This window comes from Enoplosus armatus, chromosome 23 (genome assembly GCF_043641665.1).
Source record: "Enoplosus armatus isolate fEnoArm2 chromosome 23, fEnoArm2.hap1, whole genome shotgun sequence".
Lineage (NCBI taxonomy): Eukaryota > Metazoa > Chordata > Actinopteri > Centrarchiformes > Enoplosidae > Enoplosus > Enoplosus armatus.
The window spans coordinates 11,472,754-11,488,989 of NC_092202.1; the positions used below are offsets into that span (position 1 = coordinate 11,472,754).

The following is a 16,236-nucleotide window of genomic DNA, read 5'->3' on the forward strand; positions in this document are numbered from 1 at the left end:
ATGACTACTTTGTGATGATAGCCAATGCTTACTTAATCATCCAATATTTAGTTGTAGCAAACTGTGAATAATTAAAAACCTGAACTCGTGCACTACATTTGAATGTAAATATTGAAGGTGAAGGGTCTGAGAAACAGGAAATCACAATCTTGTTTCCGCAGCCTGAGCCAGTCAAAGTGCCCTACAACTATTCATTAACTATAATTAGACAATTTAATGTCAGGCATGTGCCAGTGTACACCTTAAAGTTCACATATGGAGTACATATGTTTCATAGGGTTACTCCAACCACATGAAAACAGCCCAACCATAATTGAGGATATTAGAGGGTTGGAAAAAGGCTGGACGAGAGTGTGTGTGGCGAGATAGAGAACAGGCGCGGGTGGGAGTGAATATGTGCGTGTCCACTAAAGTCAAGGCAGAGGTTAATCATAGTTTTTAACCTGGGTTTTAAAATTAAGCCAAGCCAGGACTCAGAAGACAGACTATTTGAAATATACTCTTGGTTTTTGCAGAAAAAGCTTTTTTGTCTATTGTCAGCTTTATCATGTTACCATAGTCTATTTCTGGAAAAAAGAATAGTTTTGGGTTTCTATTCGCTTTCTAGAGATAGATAAGAAGATTGATACCACTCTCATGTCTGTACGCTAAACACGAAGCTACGGTCTAAAGACAGTTATCTTAGCATATAGCTTAACAAAAACATTAAAGAAATCCACCCACCATTAACACGCTATATATCATTTGTTTAATACATACAAAAATGGAAAGTTGCAGTGTTCCAGGACTATTTCCTGCAGCGACTGCCCCTTTTTACACTTTGGATTCTGTACAAACGAAACAAGATATAATGTGTTAATTACTGAGCTTTAGAGGTGGGTTTACCTTTGCACAGAGCCAGGGGAGCTGTTTCCGGTCTTTATGCTAAGCTAAGCTAACTGCTGCTAACTGTGGCTTCATGTTTGGCATACAGACATGAGAGTGTTGTTGATCTTCTCATCTAACTTCTGGCAACAACAAAAAAAGCGCATTTCCCAAAATGTCGAACTTTAATGTTTGGGGATTTTCAAAAAAGTTAGCTTCTTCAAACACAACTTTATTTGCACCGGGGAAAGGAGAGTTTCCTCAACCCTGTGACAGACGTTTCACTTGTCATAAGGAGAGAAATATTTCAACACCAGTCCTAGATCAAATGTCTTGTTGAGCTTTACCCACTGGAGAAAAAGTCGGTAACCCATTTTTAGTCCAAAACTTTAGTTGAAGAAGAGTTGGGTTGTAAGACGGGCAGGCTGCACGGGGGTGGGGTGGATCAAATTAGAAAGCTGCCATAGTCAGCCTTGTGATCACAGAGCGACTTAGTTATACAGCGAGGGAGCGGTCCATATATAATGAGCATGTACTGAGAGCAATGACGAAAGGCCTCAAGTTGAATGAGCGGGCATGAGGACTGCATTCACTCTGATGTAGGCTAAGTTTGCTCTCTCGTGTCCCTGTCTCTTACACCTGTGCCATTCCTCTGATTTCTGTCTGGCAGTCTTCCAAACGTTTTACATTTACTGCCACCTTTTCTACCCTTCTGTCACCTTAATTCTCTCTCTGCACCCTCAGACACTTCTCTCATCTCTTGGCCTGCCTTTACTTTTGATCCTTCACCTGTTGCTTTTTCAGTTTCTTTGTCTGCGTCTCACTCCCTCTCTCCTCGTGTCTGGTACATGCTGTCTGTATTTTGTGGGGAAACCAAATCAAATCTCTTTCTTTTTCCATGCCATCTTTCTTTTCTTCTCTCTAAGCTCTCCCACTTCAAATAATTCAAAACCTGCTCTACATCCTCCTCAGTTCCCAGCATACACTGAGCTGGGGTCTGCAGAGAGGGGAAAACATTTGAAAGGACAGTGAGTGAAGCTGCTGCTGCTGCTGCTGCTGCTGCTGCTGCGGTGGTGGCGGCAGACAGGCAGTGTCCTGGCATTAAATTGGAAGGAACATTTTTGGGAGCCGCTTGGAAACGCTGCTGCATTTGCTCTCAAACACACACACACACTCAGAGTGGTGGTTTGGAGACAGTGTGGGAGTGCATACGCCTCCGTTTCCCAAAATAACCGCCAGATGAGGGGCAGGGAGGCAGGGCGAGGTTGGTACAGGGAGATATAAATGGATGCTAATTGTATGGCTCCTTCAGATTACACTCAAATCCAGCAGACTCAAGCACAAACACGCACTCTCTGTCCGTGTGTGTGTGTGTGTGTGTGTGTGTGTGTGTGAAAATGATCCTGCTTGTGCGAGAAACAGTGTAAGATCAGTTGTTCTCACTCACACACACTCATGGACAGTAGTTTTATGGCATTTAAAATGCTGCAAAGTTAGTGCATACATGGCTTTGCTCCGTCTCACACACACACACACACCACATACAGATTAAAATGGATAATAACTGTATGGTTCTCAAACGGCACACAAATCCAACCAAAAAGAGAACTCCCATGTATTATTTCTATAATCCCTCCAAAAATAGAGTTCAAAAGGAGCGAGTCTGAACAGTCATTTTGTAGAGCTGCTCCATGCTTTACACCAGAGTATGAAAAGCTGAGTGTGCGGACGTAGCATGTTTGTCTAAGCTTAGAAACTCACATTAGTTCTATTTGGATGCACTGAATTAGAAGAAGCTGCATCACATCGCCTCGAATCCCGTCACAGTGTGCTCCTCCTACACAAGTGTCACGTACTGACTTTGCAAAAACAGACTCATTTTGTTTCTAATCTCACAAGAGGCTCTTAATGCAAGTGAGGGGAGAGAGAAGAAGAATGATGCAGAGGAGGAGGAGAGGAAAGACGCAGCTCTAGATATAAATGGTGGATAATTACATGGTTGACTCGCCTGCCCTGATGTGAGGAAAGTGCAAGAGAGCAAAGTAGAGAGACAATCAGAAGAGGGTATACAGTTCCATACACACCCTGCATACAGTATTGCTCTATTGTAATGATTTTGTACAAACAAGAAGAGACCATTTCTGCAGCACCAGCTTCTCAGGAAATGAGAATCATTTTCTTTCTGTTTCTGTTGATTATTATAACGCAACTTTCATGGGTAATCCCGATCCCGTCATCATGAAACATTTCCCACATGTTGCAAAATGTGTTATCACAGCAATCACGTTAGTTAAACTCAACATATGGGAATTTCCTTTTTCTCCCACGAGAAACTAGACACGGGAGATGAAGCAGTGTGACCAAAGAGGAACACAGCTCAGCAAACGTCCGAACAGATCAGTTTGCAGTCCTGCCTCCCCACCTGCTGCTCATACGAGGGATGACAACAGACTGACCAGCAGGATTTTCTATCCTCTCCTCGTCTTGCATGTCTCAGGAAGAAGGAAGAAGGGAAAATAAAAAAGAAGACAAGATTTAAACACAGTGTTGATGCCCCTTCTCCTTCTTGCTGACAGTTTGGTGGATGTTGAACACGTCTCACCACAAATATGAATCAAATAAAATTGCTTTACTGAATGACTATGTGTCACTAGGTGTCATGTTCAGTGGGAGACAGTATAATCTGTGTGCGTGTACACTTGCATGCTTACCGTCTCTTGTCCCACCCTTTCATTATCAGCCTCAACATCTGCCAAAAGCAAATCTCACATAACTGTTGTGTAACATGGGTTCTGCCTTCCCTGCCCATTTCCTTTTGTTTCACCTTTGGCCTCTTTTATCCATGCTGTCTGCAAATCCCTCTCAGAGAGAAAGAAAGAAAAGTCCTCAGGAAGAGACAGTCATTTCATATCAGCAGGCAACCTAATATGAGCCAAGCCCAAACAGCTATTTCCATGAAGGTCTGCTTGTATGTCCATCTATTCATGTTGTCAACTGCACTTTCTAAGGTCAAGAATGACAAATGAAACTCAGCTTTTAAGAGGTTTAACTCCATCTGCTCAGGAAGGCCATGTTATATGATCAAAAGCACAAGTAGAACAACTTAGAGTATAATTACAATTTAGAGATATTTGTACTTTACTTGAGTATATTTCTATTTTATGCTACTTTTCACTTTTACTCCACTACATTTATTTGACAGCTAAACCTACTTGTAACTTGAATAAGATGAATAATGAAGATTTTACATTCAAAACATATGATCACCTCAACCAGCTATAACATACATTAATACCACAGTAATAATATTCCAATAATACAACATGTAGTAATTTGGTAATAAAAGTACATTTTGGTTGATACCACCTTTGTATTCTTACTTATGTTGTAGACTTATAATGGAGCATTATAAAACTGTGGTATTACTACTTTTATAAGTATAGTCTGATAGAAATGGAAATGGATAGATGGAAATACAAATGCCCTGACTTCAGTCCTTATTAAATCCTGCTGCGCCTCTACATTGAATATTACGGTAAGCCGGTGAAACAAACAAAGCCCCTGCCCAGTCCTAGCTCGCAACAGTGACGTCAGCGCGCAGCGGCGGTGTAGTGACGCGCGGCGATTGGGTGAGCGCGGAGCTAAACTGTGTGTACAGTAAAAAGACAAGACACCGATAACAAAAACAACAGCTGCGGCCGCATGGGGCCAACTAAACACACGCTCGCACTTTACGGGATCACACTATAGAAATTTCGGGTAAGGAAACCTATTCATACTTTTTTTTTAAACATTCTTCGTTAGCTAATATAGCCCTTCAGCCGCTTCCGCCCTCTAGGAAGTTTCTTTTGTCCTCTTCAGTCAACAACAACATAACACGCGAGTCAGTGTGTTGACCGGGGAAGAAGGTGTGTTGGCTGGTTCAATTACAGTGTAACAACAAGTCGTTAATAATATCAAATATGGATCCGTGATGTCAAAACGAGTCGGTTATCTCGCGGGTTGTGACACCGTGAATACCTTTGGACTGGCTAATGTGAGGGACAGCACAGCGAAACAGATAGCCTGCTGGGTGTGTTTGATAGGGGCAGCATCAGCGATACAATGGATGATGCCATTTTATGATTCTTGAATAATTAGCTAATGTGCTGCTTGACAGTAAAATGGTAGCTCAATTGCTATGTGCTCCTTACTCTTCTTGTATAACAGAGGTATATAGGTGCAAATGTTTTGGTCATTTCATTTGTATGGACAACATGCCTTATGTCTGCTGTGTACTTCTCCCAGGCAGGTCAAGTGCAGGACAACACTAATATTAACCAGCTGTGGTCTTAATAACATTGAAACTCATTCATTTGTGTATAGTGTGTTCATCTTCTTATGGACATTTTCTTGTCTGCGATACACAGTCATTTGGGGGTTTTACTGTATTCATGTTTCTAATTTTTTCTCGACTCTCACTTTTCCAGATGCCACGATTTCCGACAGCGAGTCAGAGGCATCGGAGGAGGTAGAGGAAGGAGAAAATAACCAATCATCGACTGGGCAAGAGCAGCAGGTTTTTCAGCGCACCGCCCTCACCCTACCTGAGCTGAGGATGGCAGGTAGGAAAAGAATTGTAGAATTGTGGGAAAGGGAGGATTAAAGTGCATTAAGCTGAACGTTTGGGAACGTGCCTCAGCATGGTTATACTAGCCAAAATATGTTTGCGCATCCTTAACAACAAACTGCTCCAGATGGGCCTCTAAAGTATATCTAGCTTTATTACTGCTTTTACTTCTCTGCCTGTTAATGGCAGCATTCACGTTAATCCAAACCTGGCCCATCTGTCAGCGCCCTTTTTTCATAAGAAAAACAGAAAGTTTGTTGTATTTCGGCTCCGGTTGTCAGCCGTGTATGCAGTTCCATGCTCAACATTACTTTGTTATCCAAGACCCCCAAGTATTGCAACTTCAAGTGCAGCATATCATGACAGCATGCTAAAATGTACCTGGGCAGTGATGTATGGTTAAAACTTAAGCCCTTAAGCTTGTTATTAATGATGTTAGACGTTTTTAGAAAGAGAAAGAAAATATGCTATTACGCTTTCTGCTCCAATCTAGTTTTCTGCAACAGCTGCTAAGATATACAGGCGGAAAAAAAATCAGTGCAAACCACTTATTCATCGCTCTCTCCAACATTACTGTCTGCTTTTTGTCCGGCCATTTCTTGGCTCCGGCCTCATTTTGCAGGAATAGGTTTTTACTGTGATGTGTGATCTGTGACTATTGAGATAGCATTGCTAGTTAGCTAAAATGTGAGCTAACCAATTTTGCATTTAGAACATATCTAGCTCTATTCAAAATAGTTGAATAAGTTATTTGTATTTAATCAGCATAGTTTGGTACTTTTGAACACATTGTTCCAGCCATAGTGACTGCTCCTGTGAAGCATCACCAACCCCTCTCACCTTTGTCTCTTCCGTGTAGGGAGCGGTCGCATCAGGCTGAACTCGGAGTCCCACGCTTCCACCGTCTCCAGAGACGAGGAGCTCCAGGCTAGGGGGGAAGACGAGGCTGGCACGCCCACCGAGGGTGCTCCGTTCAGGGGACGTTCCAAGTCAGCCCCTCCTGCCTTGTGGGCGGCCAAGAAATACGGCCGGCAGCTCCGAAGGATGAGCGATGAGTTTGACAGCCTGCTAGACAAAGGGGTGAGAATGGAAGGAGGGTTTAAAAGGGGTTAGAAAAGAGAGATCAGTGAGTGTGTATATTTGGCGTGGCTTGGGGAAAAAAGGGTAATAATGGAACCATTAGAATGATTAGAAGGTGATGATAATAGATGGGTTTTTGGTAAAGGTTATGCCAGGATGTGTTATGTGCTAGAACGACATTATTTCATTTTCAACTTTACACCATGTGTCTGTTTGGTGCAGGAAATGAAGAGGGTGAGGAGTGCTGGGACGGCCAAACAGATGCACCACTCTAAAAGCTGGTGGAGCTACCTCTTTAGTCACCAGGAGACCGAGGGAGAGAACAACCACCATGAAAACCACACACACCGCACTGAGTAGGCACCGAGAGGGGGGAAAAGGAGTGCTAAGGTCTGAGGAAGGGAGGAGTCGATGGGGATGACAAGAAAGTGACGGGGAAACCAAGAGAACAATTGCGATGAGAACTTCTCTGAGAAGGGACAGAGGAAAGGTTGGTTTTGAACAAAAAAAAGCGAAAGATCCAAACACAAAAGCATGGCTAAGCGGACGGCTAAGAGTCCTGTCCTAGTCACGACATTTTTATACGCCATTGGTAACTACATTTTAAATAATTTCTTTGTATTTGTGTTGGTTGTGATGTTAACGGTGTTGTTGGGCGGCCCACTGTGAAAGGGTGACAGTCAGGCGTGACGATAACCTCACAGAATGGGTCAAAAGATAGGCCTAGAGAGATGATCCCTTGAAAACACAAAGAAAGACAAGCATTTAAAGAGATTTTGAAGGGTGACCGCTCAGTTAAAAGATGCTTACCACAGTTGTCTCTGCCATCAGCACTATGCAATATACTGTAGATGGAGAGACACATGTACTGAAATCAAAACACCACCTTGAACCTTGAATGCTGTTAGAATTTCCTTCCTCGTTTTCTTGAGGACACCACCAACGTCAGTGCGTTGGTAATGCAAACACAAGCTAATGGAGGTCACTGTAATTGAGTGCCAAAATGATCCGTAGGCAACAGAAGAGAGAGTATAAAAAGGAAGGATTTTTTTTAAGTATTCAAGTCGGGGGCCTTCATCCAGCTTCCTGTTCTGCTACCTGCAAGCCAGTAGTACCATTCAAAACAACTGTACTTGACTATCATTAACTGCTTTATATCTCAAATTTATCGAACAATCTTGTATAAGGACAATCTCTGATGATGCAGAAATAATATCTTTTGTAAAACTTCAGGGTTTAGATTATATCTGATGAAAATGACATTAAAACATACATATAAAAAGCACAAACCAATATGAATCTATCTTTTTAAAGCCTTGGATTAGCCAAAAAAACAAAAAAGAAAAACCATACGTTGGAATTTTTATGTGTAAATATTTTGTTAATATTTTATCAAATGGCAGGGGTGGAGGTTACAAGCCAGAATTTTATTTTACGAGGTCCTATTTTACGAGGTTGCCATGCTATTTAATAAGTTTGGCCAACCCAGCAATAGGCAGTGAACAATCCATGGCTGTTGTGATAAATGTTATGTGCATATTTAAAGATGTGGGTGGGGTTTGAATTAACTGCTGTACAAGGAGCCGACACACTAGCCTTTGGCCCCATTTACTCAGTGCCCAGTGCATATAGAAGGTGGATTTAGAGAGGCTAGTCACATTTAAACACAGGTGTAAAGAATTTAAACAGTTTCCAGTCCCGTTGGGTTTATAAAACCACTTGTTTTGCAATTTCATCTGCATTGGGATGTGAATAAAACAGGATCTTAACCCATCGAGCCTTGGGTCTAGGAGTGCTGATCTGATGCTAGACTTGCTATTTATGTATTATATTCAGGCTTTTGAGGATTAACTTGGCACATACACACAATATAACCTTTCTGGAAGTTATTATTATTCATATTAATGATTCTAAACTAAGATCAGCACTTCTGTACAACTTGGTGGATATGATTAGGCTATTTGTGACTTTGTTTATCGATATGTGATTATTGGAAATGGTAATAGGTTTGTTCTACTTGTGTCTTATTCTCTTCCTCTCAACTTGTAGGGTTGAGTTGTGAAGTGCTCGGGTGTGCAGGCCGAGGGGCTGCGTTTGTATCTGCATCTTTGAACTGAAACTTGGCTCCGCCTTTTTATATAGCTTTTCTTAAACTTGGGACAATTTTTAAAATCAGAGAATTCCAGACAATCTGAATGGCACCATCCTTTTTTTTTTTTTCTTTCTTTCAAGCTTCATCCAAGTCTACCATGTGTTTGTTAACATATGCATCACCCTGACTGTCAAAGATGAATTGACTGAAACATTTTGGTGACCCTTTAAATGAATACTGTTGGATTCAGCTGTGACATTCAAACTCCGTACTCTTCAAAAAAAAGAAGTGACCATTTTATGATATCAGATTTCTCACGCATACTAACAGGGAAATCAGGAATGAGTGTTTAAGTAACTGTGCTGTCCTAACAAATAGTGTTTAACATTTTAACAAGTCACTCCTAGTAGACCTGTACCTGTACTTTGACACAAGTAGTGCAGTTGGATCACATGGCAGAGAATATGTACATGGTGTTGAGAGCTTGGGGCCACATATGAATGCTTTACTCTCTCTTGAAAAGAAAAAGTTCACCTGGAATTTTAAGAGTATAATATTGTTATGAACTGCCTTGAACATGCTGTAACCTGTGATGTGACACCGCATAGCCAGCCTTGTCTGTTTACCTAATTACCGCCTTAAACTTTACTTGCTCGCTGTCACATATTACGCTCAAGAAAAAAGCAACAAAAAAAAAGCACAATAACGTGGAGGTGCGTTTGCTGTCACAACTGTGAGGGAAAACATTATAATGGCCAACACGGATTTCAGAAGACGTCATGGTTTTGACTTCTAACATTTATGACAGTGAACACACCCCGGAGGAGAAAACCTGCCTGGGCACCTGGAGTTTTGCAACCATCCTTGGTATTACTTGAATCTGGAGATGTGTGGGGAGAAAATTGAATTCTAATATTTCCTTCTTTTTTTGTTGGATTCCTTTTAATTTTTTAATGACTTTTGTAAATGTATTTTCTCTACAGCTGTGAAACTTCTGGTATATGCTGTCCTGAATAAATAATTTTAAGAGTGGTTTTAAAGTGAGTGGTTTAATTCATCGTGAGTTCGAATGGGAAAGCTAGAACACAAACACCATAATATTACTTTGTAAGAGTATGATTAAAGAACAGTATGAGGCAACAAACGATATGGAACTAGTGTTAAAATGATGACACATTGACAGATTTATAAACAACATGTGGTTCGTGGGCAACACAGCTAAAGGTACTGCCTGAAAAGGCTCTCAGTGTTTCACGTCATATGGGTCACAATAAACAGGGCAACTTGTTGGCCAGTGTTATCCAAAATGTTACTTGAACTCTTGGATATCTCAGTACATACATTTACCTAAATCCTCAATACATTATCCCAGTGCATTGAGAAAAATTCCCACTTTTTCTGGTGGTATTTTCTCACCACTACATTACTGCCAGGCAGAAGTGAATAACAGCAGCATTAAAGAGGCAGCATGGAAGACAATGTTTGTTCCACTAGTGGTCTTTCAAACCACCTCTGATGAATCCCAGCAGTACTTGTGCCCACAGTCCAAAGCTGACAGTCTGTCCATGTCTGTGTCACTCAGTGTGAAGTCAAAAAGCCTGGCATTGTCCTGTATTCTGTCTGGATTGGAAGACTTGGGGAGTACCGGGACGCCCTGCTGCACAGCCCAGCGTAACAGGACCTGGAGGGGAACAAATGACCCATGTGTTTGTGCTAAAAATGTTATTTATTGAACACTGAGTAGGTGAGGCTGGCCCCAAAAACATGTCAATCAAGATGCTTTGTGTGTGTGTTTACCTGTGCAGGTGTGCGATCACAGTTCTTTGCCACCTCCACGACCACAGGGTCAGTGACCAGCTCTCCTTTCCCTAAGGAGGAGTAGGCTTGGAAACACACTCCATACTCCTCACACACACTCCTCAGCTCTGTCTGGCACAGCCGTGGGTGAAACTCTACCTGAAGAAAAAAAACTGAGTGCATAAAACTTGTTTTTGCATTTGTGTACTATGATGTATATTATAGGCTATCTGTCCTCCTTTCATTCTCATGCATTCTACCTGTAGCACTGCAGGAGGGACTTTGCAGCTCTGCATCAGTTCTCTCATGTGTGCTGGTGTGTAGTTGGACACTCCTATGGCCTTCAGCTTCCCCTGGGCATGCAGCTCCTCCAGCGTGGCCCAACTCTGAGCTCGGTTGCCTGGAATCAAATATTAATTAGGAGCTCATCATCAGTGCTACTCAATTACAACTGCATTGTGGAGGAGGAAAGTGAGAAGACAGCTTGAAAACTTAGTGGAGTTTTTATTTATAAAACACTCAGTACACCTGGAAAGCAAAGTTACATGATAGTTTGATACATGAAGGAAAACAGTGACTTAATCTGAACCCTTCACCTGGGTTGCGTTGATCGGCCACTACCAGACCCTGCGTGCCCGGCCAGTGGATCAGGTAGAGGTCAATGTAACCCAAGTCCAGCTGAGACAGGCTGTGGAGTGCTCCTTCCATGGCCCTCTTACCCTGATCCTTGGGGCCCAGCTTACTGCAGGGAGAAAGAGAGAGAGGATTGTTGAGAATTGTACACTGTGCTTCAGTGCCTCCATATGGTCTCTGAGTAAAGAAATCATGTAATGTGGTCACAAACTTCATCTTCCAGCTGTATTCAAGATGACATGCATGTTCATAAAATAGCTGGAACTAAAGATTCTTCCATATGAACTCTACCGCCCCAAAGGTCACTTATTTACTGACACGCTGTGCAGTTTTGGAAGGTATATGAGCCTGTATATACATCACCTGGTTATGAAGACATCCTCTCTGGTTAAGCCATGTTTGGGCAGGAGCTCCTTCAGGGCTCGGCCCAAGTCAGCTTCATTCCGGTAGACAGCTGCACTGTCAAAGGCCCGATAACCAGCACCCAGTGCAGCATCCACAGCCCGATAGACATCTTCAGGATTTACCAACTTGTAGGTCCCCAAACCCAGGAGGGGCATCTGAACCCCCGTATTTAGGAGGACAGAAGGGGTAGTGGAGGAAGAGGACATCTGATCCTAAAGGCGCTTCTTCTTTGTACCTGTTAGGACTATTTAGTCTATCCAACACTGTCAAAGAAGGAGAGAGAGTTGAGTGAGGTGAGACATAAATGGGAGGTTTTCTTGAGTAGTAAATATCAACACAGTTGTATTGGGGCTGATACTGCACCGGCTGGAGACGCACAAAGGTAACACTGATTTCTGCAGGTTTTCCATTACTCTTTTCCACCAGTTTCATTACAGAGGAAGGTCACAGTGTTGCGATGTAGCAAATGAGTACCAATGTGCTGCAATGTTGCAGTGTTACACCGTTGGGACGACACAATGCAGCTAGGTATACAATGTGGCAGTGTGTGTGACAGTGAGTACCAACATTGCTGGAACGTGATAATGTAGCTGTCAGTATAAACACTGTTACAGTTTGCAGTGGTGGAACGTTGGAACGTCACAATGTAGCACAAACATCGTTAGAATGAACCTACAATGATGCAGTTTTAGAACAGTGGAAAATCACCATGTATGAGAAGACACATTGATTGCCACAGTGATGCAAAGTTGGAATATTGGAATGTGAAGTCTAGGATGACGCAGTATTCGTTGAGACGTGGATACGTCACAGTTGTTACATTAAAATGTATACAGGGAACTGAGTAGGAACGTCATTAAGTACGGATGCCATCCTTAAAGAGAACAAATATTTTTTATCTCACCTTTCGGCCCTATCACTTGAATTCTTTTGAGGGAGAGATGCAGAAATAGGCAACGGCCTATCGCCCGTTCACAACCTAAAGAAAACGTTTCAATGAAAAGAAATGCCGCGAGTAAAAAGGGATAAACGAAACTTTAGTTCTAACTTTAACCGTTGTACAGAGGAATGTTTACAACTACTCCTTTCCGCTACACGTCGTCAGCTGACAGTCATGTGACAGTCTGGGCGGTTTTTGCCGTCACCATAGTGACACCTGCTCTGACGCCGCTGATTGGAAGACGATCTAGCCAATCAAAGAAGCCCAAGTGATCAGAAGGCGGGAATTTGCCCTGTTCAGCCAATCTCGAGGAGTTTTATTGACCGTCAGGGTTTTAACTGTTGACGTCCTGCTGAGGGTGAAGTTATCTTGCAGGGCGACCCACCAAATTCATTCTCACCATACTCTGTAGACATTACGGTAATTTTAAGGGCGAGCGAGAGACGCACCTCCTTATTACTGATTCCTTTTCATGTTTTAATGCCTTTAGTAAATGTATTTTCTCCACAGCTGTAAAACGTCTGGTATGTGCCGTGCTGAATAAATCATTTTTAAAGTGGTTTTATAGTGAGTCTCTTGTGTAATTCTTTACAATTCTACATTACAGAGGACGCTTTGAAACTGTCATAATTTCTTCATTGCAAATTTGTGGTATTTCATAGACAATTCAAATGGAAAGCTAGAACACAAACATGCTACAAAATGTTACTTGACCTCTCAGATATCTCAGTACATACATTTACCTACATCCTCAATACATTATGCCATAAAATTCAATTTCCCACTTTTCTGGTAGTGGTTTCCAATCACTACATTACTGCCAGGCAGAACTGAAAAACAGTAGCATTAAAAGAGGCAGCATGGAAGACAATGTTTGTTCCACTAGTGGTCTTTCAAACCACTTCTGATGGATCCCTGCAGTACTTGTGCCCACAGTCCAAAGCTGACAGTCTGTCCATGTCTGTGTCACTCAGTGTGAAGTCAAAAAGCCTGGCATTGTCCTGTATTCTGTCTGGATTGGAAGACTTGGGGAGTACCGGGACGCCCTGCTGCACAGCCCAGCGTAACAGGACCTGGAGGGGAACAAATGACCCTTGTGTTTGTGCTAAAAATGTTATTTATTGAACACTGAGTAGGTGAGGCTGGCCCCAAAAACATGTCAATCAAGATGCTTTGTGTGTGTGTTTACCTGTGCAGGTGTGCGATCACAGTTCTTTGCCACCTCCACGACCACAGGGTCAGTGACCAGCTGTCCTTTCCCTAAGGAGGAGTAGGCTTGGAAACACACTCCATACTCCTCACACACACTCCTCAGCTCTGTCTGGCACAGCCGTGGGTGAAACTCTACCTGAAGAAAAAAAACTGAGTGCATAAAACTTTTTTTTTTTTTTGCATTTGTGTACTATGATGTATATTATAGGCTATCTGTCCTCCTTTCACTCTCATGCATTCTACCTGTAGCACTGCAGGAGGGACTTTGCAGCTCTGCATCAATTCTCTCATGTGTGCTGGTGTGTAGTTGGACACTCCTATGGCCTTCAGCTTCCCCTGGGCATGCAGCTCCTCCAGCGTGGCCCAACTCTGAGCTCGGTTGCCTGGAATCCAATATTAATTGGGACCCCATCATCAGTCTTACTCAAGTTCGACCACATTGTGGAGTATTTACTTATACAACACTTGGTACACCTGGAAAGCAACATTACTTCAAATGCTTTACATTTATTTAACATAAATGTACACACAGGCCATGCATACACAGTTATGTTTCTAGTGATATTTTGGTACATAAAAGAAAACATTGACTTAATCTCTTCACCTGGGTTGCGTTGGTCAGCCACTTCCAGACCACGTGTGCCTGGCCAATGGATCAGGTAGAGGTCAATGTAACCCAAGTCCAGCTGAGACAGGCTGTTGTGGGCTCCTTCCATGGCCCTCTCACCTTGATCCTCGGGGGCAAGCTTACTGCAGGGAGAAGAGAGAGAGGAGGATTGTTGAGAATGGCACATTGTGCTTTTGAGAGTCAAACTTGACTGAGATCTAGTGCCTCCATATGGTCGCTGACAAAATAAATCATGCGAGGTGGGTATGATGCCAAACCCAGTACAGGCATGTATTGTTTATTTAACCCAGCTACAATAATAAGGTAAAGAAAACATTTGAAGTAAATTACAAATAAGGTATATAGTTTCACATCTCAAAACAAATATTCAATCGTCAATATGTTAATCTCCCAGCTGTATTCAAGATGACACGCATGTTCATAAAATAGCTGGAACTAAACATTCTATATGAGCCTGTATATACATCACCTGGTTATGAAGACATCCTCTCTGGTTAAGCCATGTTTGGGCAGGAGCTCCTTCAGGGCTCGGCCCAAGTCAGCTTCATTCTGGTAGACAGTTGCACTGTCAAAGGCCCGATAACCAGCACCCAGTGCAGCATCCACAGCCCGATAGACATCTTCAGGCAGCAACAACTTGTAGGTCCCCAAACCCAGGAGGGGCATCTGAACCCCCGTATTTAGGAGGACAGAAGGGGTAGTGGAGGAAGAGGAAGAGGACGACAACATCTCTGCTCTGAAAGGCGCTTCTTCTTCTTCCTTGAACCTGTTCGGTCTATCCAGCACAGTTAAAGAGGGAGAGACAGTTTAGTGAGACATAAATGGGAGGTTTTCTTGAGTAGTAAATATTAACACAGTTGTATTGGGACTGATACTGCATCGGGTGGAGACGCAGAAAGGTTACACTGATTTCTGCAGGTTTTCCATTACTCTTTGCCACCAATTCCATGACAGAGGAAGGTCACAGTGTAGCAAATGAGTACCAATGTTGCAGCGTTACACCGTTGAAACGTCACAATGCAGCTAGGTGGGTATACAATGAGGCAGTGTGTGTGTGTGTGTGTGTGTGTGACAGTGAGTACCAACATTATATGATACACACTTCAGAACGCTGGAACGTGACAACGTAGCCGTTAAGTATTACGATTTGCAGCGGTGGAACGTTGGAACGTCAATATGCGGCTGGTACACTGTGGCTGTGTTTGAACGTTATATCGTCACTATGTGGCGTTGCTACAAAAAACAAAACGTCACAGTATATGAGAACAATCTTTGCTACAATGATGCAGTGTTAGAACACTGGGATGTTGCATCTATGATGAGGCAATATTCATTATAACGTTACATTACAATGTAGGACGGCTGGGAACGCCATTGAATAAGGATGCCACCGTAAAATATAATAGATATTTTCGTCTCATCATTCGGGCCCTTTCACTTAAGAATTCTTTATATCGCATAAACATGCAACGGTCTGTCGCCGATTCATATGCCAATGTCAATGAACGCAAACGTCAAAAGTAAAAAAGGGAAAACGTCACTTTACTTCTAACCTGAACCGTTGTACAGAGGAACGTATACAACTACTCCTTTCCGTTACACGCGGTCCGCTAACAGTCATGTGACAGTTCCGGCGGTGTCGCCGTAGTGACACCTTCTCTGACGCCGCCGATTGGAAGAAGAACTAGCTAATCAAAGAAGGGCAAGCGACCGGAAGGCGGGAATTCGACCTGTCCAGCGAATCTCGCGCCGAGTCAAGCGTTTGATTGACGAGCACAGTTTGAAGTATTGACGTCCTGCTGGAGGGTGAAGTGTAATGTGACGCCTGCTGGACGACCTACCAATGTCATGCTCGCCATTTTCTGTAGACATTACGGTAATTTTAAGAGAGCGAAAACCTAGAATGTCTAACAGTTGTTATAAAGGCAGTTAGCGTTATAGCATATGATATATTAAATGTGTCTAGCTAGCTAGCT

General features: G+C 42.7%; 3 protein-coding genes across 3 annotated transcripts; 1 reads left to right on the plus strand and 2 right to left on the minus strand.

Moving 5' to 3' along the window:
- The first annotated feature begins 4,496 nt into the window (after positions 1–4,496).
- On the plus strand, positions 4,497–9,677 carry badb (BCL2 associated agonist of cell death b). Its single transcript, XM_070929897.1, has 4 exons — positions 4,497–4,623; positions 5,334–5,468; positions 6,333–6,553; positions 6,776–9,677. Exons 2-4 carry the CDS (start codon positions 5,462–5,464, stop codon positions 6,911–6,913), a joined length of 366 nt encoding a protein of 121 aa, XP_070785998.1. The 5' UTR covers positions 4,497–4,623; positions 5,334–5,461; the 3' UTR covers positions 6,914–9,677.
- Positions 9,597–12,488, minus strand: LOC139305945 (glyoxal reductase-like). Its single transcript, XM_070929896.1, has 6 exons — positions 12,385–12,488; positions 11,439–11,743; positions 11,039–11,184; positions 10,703–10,842; positions 10,443–10,601; positions 9,597–10,326 (listed from the first exon to the last, which is right to left on the minus strand). The coding sequence occupies exons 2-6, from the start codon at positions 11,684–11,686 to the stop codon at positions 10,147–10,149; spliced, it is 873 nt and encodes a 290-aa protein (XP_070785997.1). The 5' UTR covers positions 11,687–11,743; positions 12,385–12,488; the 3' UTR covers positions 9,597–10,146.
- Positions 12,489–12,985: 497 nt separating this feature from the next.
- LOC139306036 (glyoxal reductase-like) lies at positions 12,986–15,864 on the minus strand. Its single transcript, XM_070929998.1, has 6 exons — positions 15,814–15,864; positions 14,730–15,035; positions 14,237–14,382; positions 13,876–14,015; positions 13,610–13,768; positions 12,986–13,493 (listed from the first exon to the last, which is right to left on the minus strand). Exons 2-6 carry the CDS (start codon positions 14,987–14,989, stop codon positions 13,314–13,316), a joined length of 885 nt encoding a protein of 294 aa, XP_070786099.1. The 5' UTR covers positions 14,990–15,035; positions 15,814–15,864; the 3' UTR covers positions 12,986–13,313.
- Between the last annotated feature and the right edge of the window lie 372 nt (positions 15,865–16,236).

Excerpts from the sequence above, each read along its gene's own strand:
- badb (XM_070929897.1), top strand. Across the intron at positions 6,554-6,775 it reads ACAGCCTGCTAGACAAAGGG|GAAATGAAGAGGGTGAGGAG; the intron begins GTGAGAATGGAA and ends TGTTTGGTGCAG.
- LOC139305945 (XM_070929896.1), bottom strand. The coding sequence starts at position 11,686 with ATGTCCTCTTCCTCCACTACCCCTTCTGTCCTCCTAAATACGGGGGTT. Across the intron at positions 10,843-11,038 it reads GGCCGATCAACGCAACCCAG|GCAACCGAGCTCAGAGTTGG; the intron begins GTGAAGGGTTCA and ends ATTTGATTCCAG. Across the intron at positions 10,602-10,702 it reads TCCCTCCTGCAGTGCTACAG|GTAGAGTTTCACCCACGGCT; the intron begins GTAGAATGCATG and ends TTTTTTCTTCAG.
- LOC139306036 (XM_070929998.1), bottom strand. The coding sequence starts at position 14,989 with ATGTTGTCGTCCTCTTCCTCTTCCTCCACTACCCCTTCTGTCCTCCTA. Across the intron at positions 14,383-14,729 it reads GAGGATGTCTTCATAACCAG|TAAGCTTGCCCCCGAGGATC; the intron begins GTGATGTATATA and ends TTCTCCCTGCAG. Across the intron at positions 13,769-13,875 it reads TCCCTCCTGCAGTGCTACAG|GTAGAGTTTCACCCACGGCT; the intron begins GTAGAATGCATG and ends TTTTTTCTTCAG.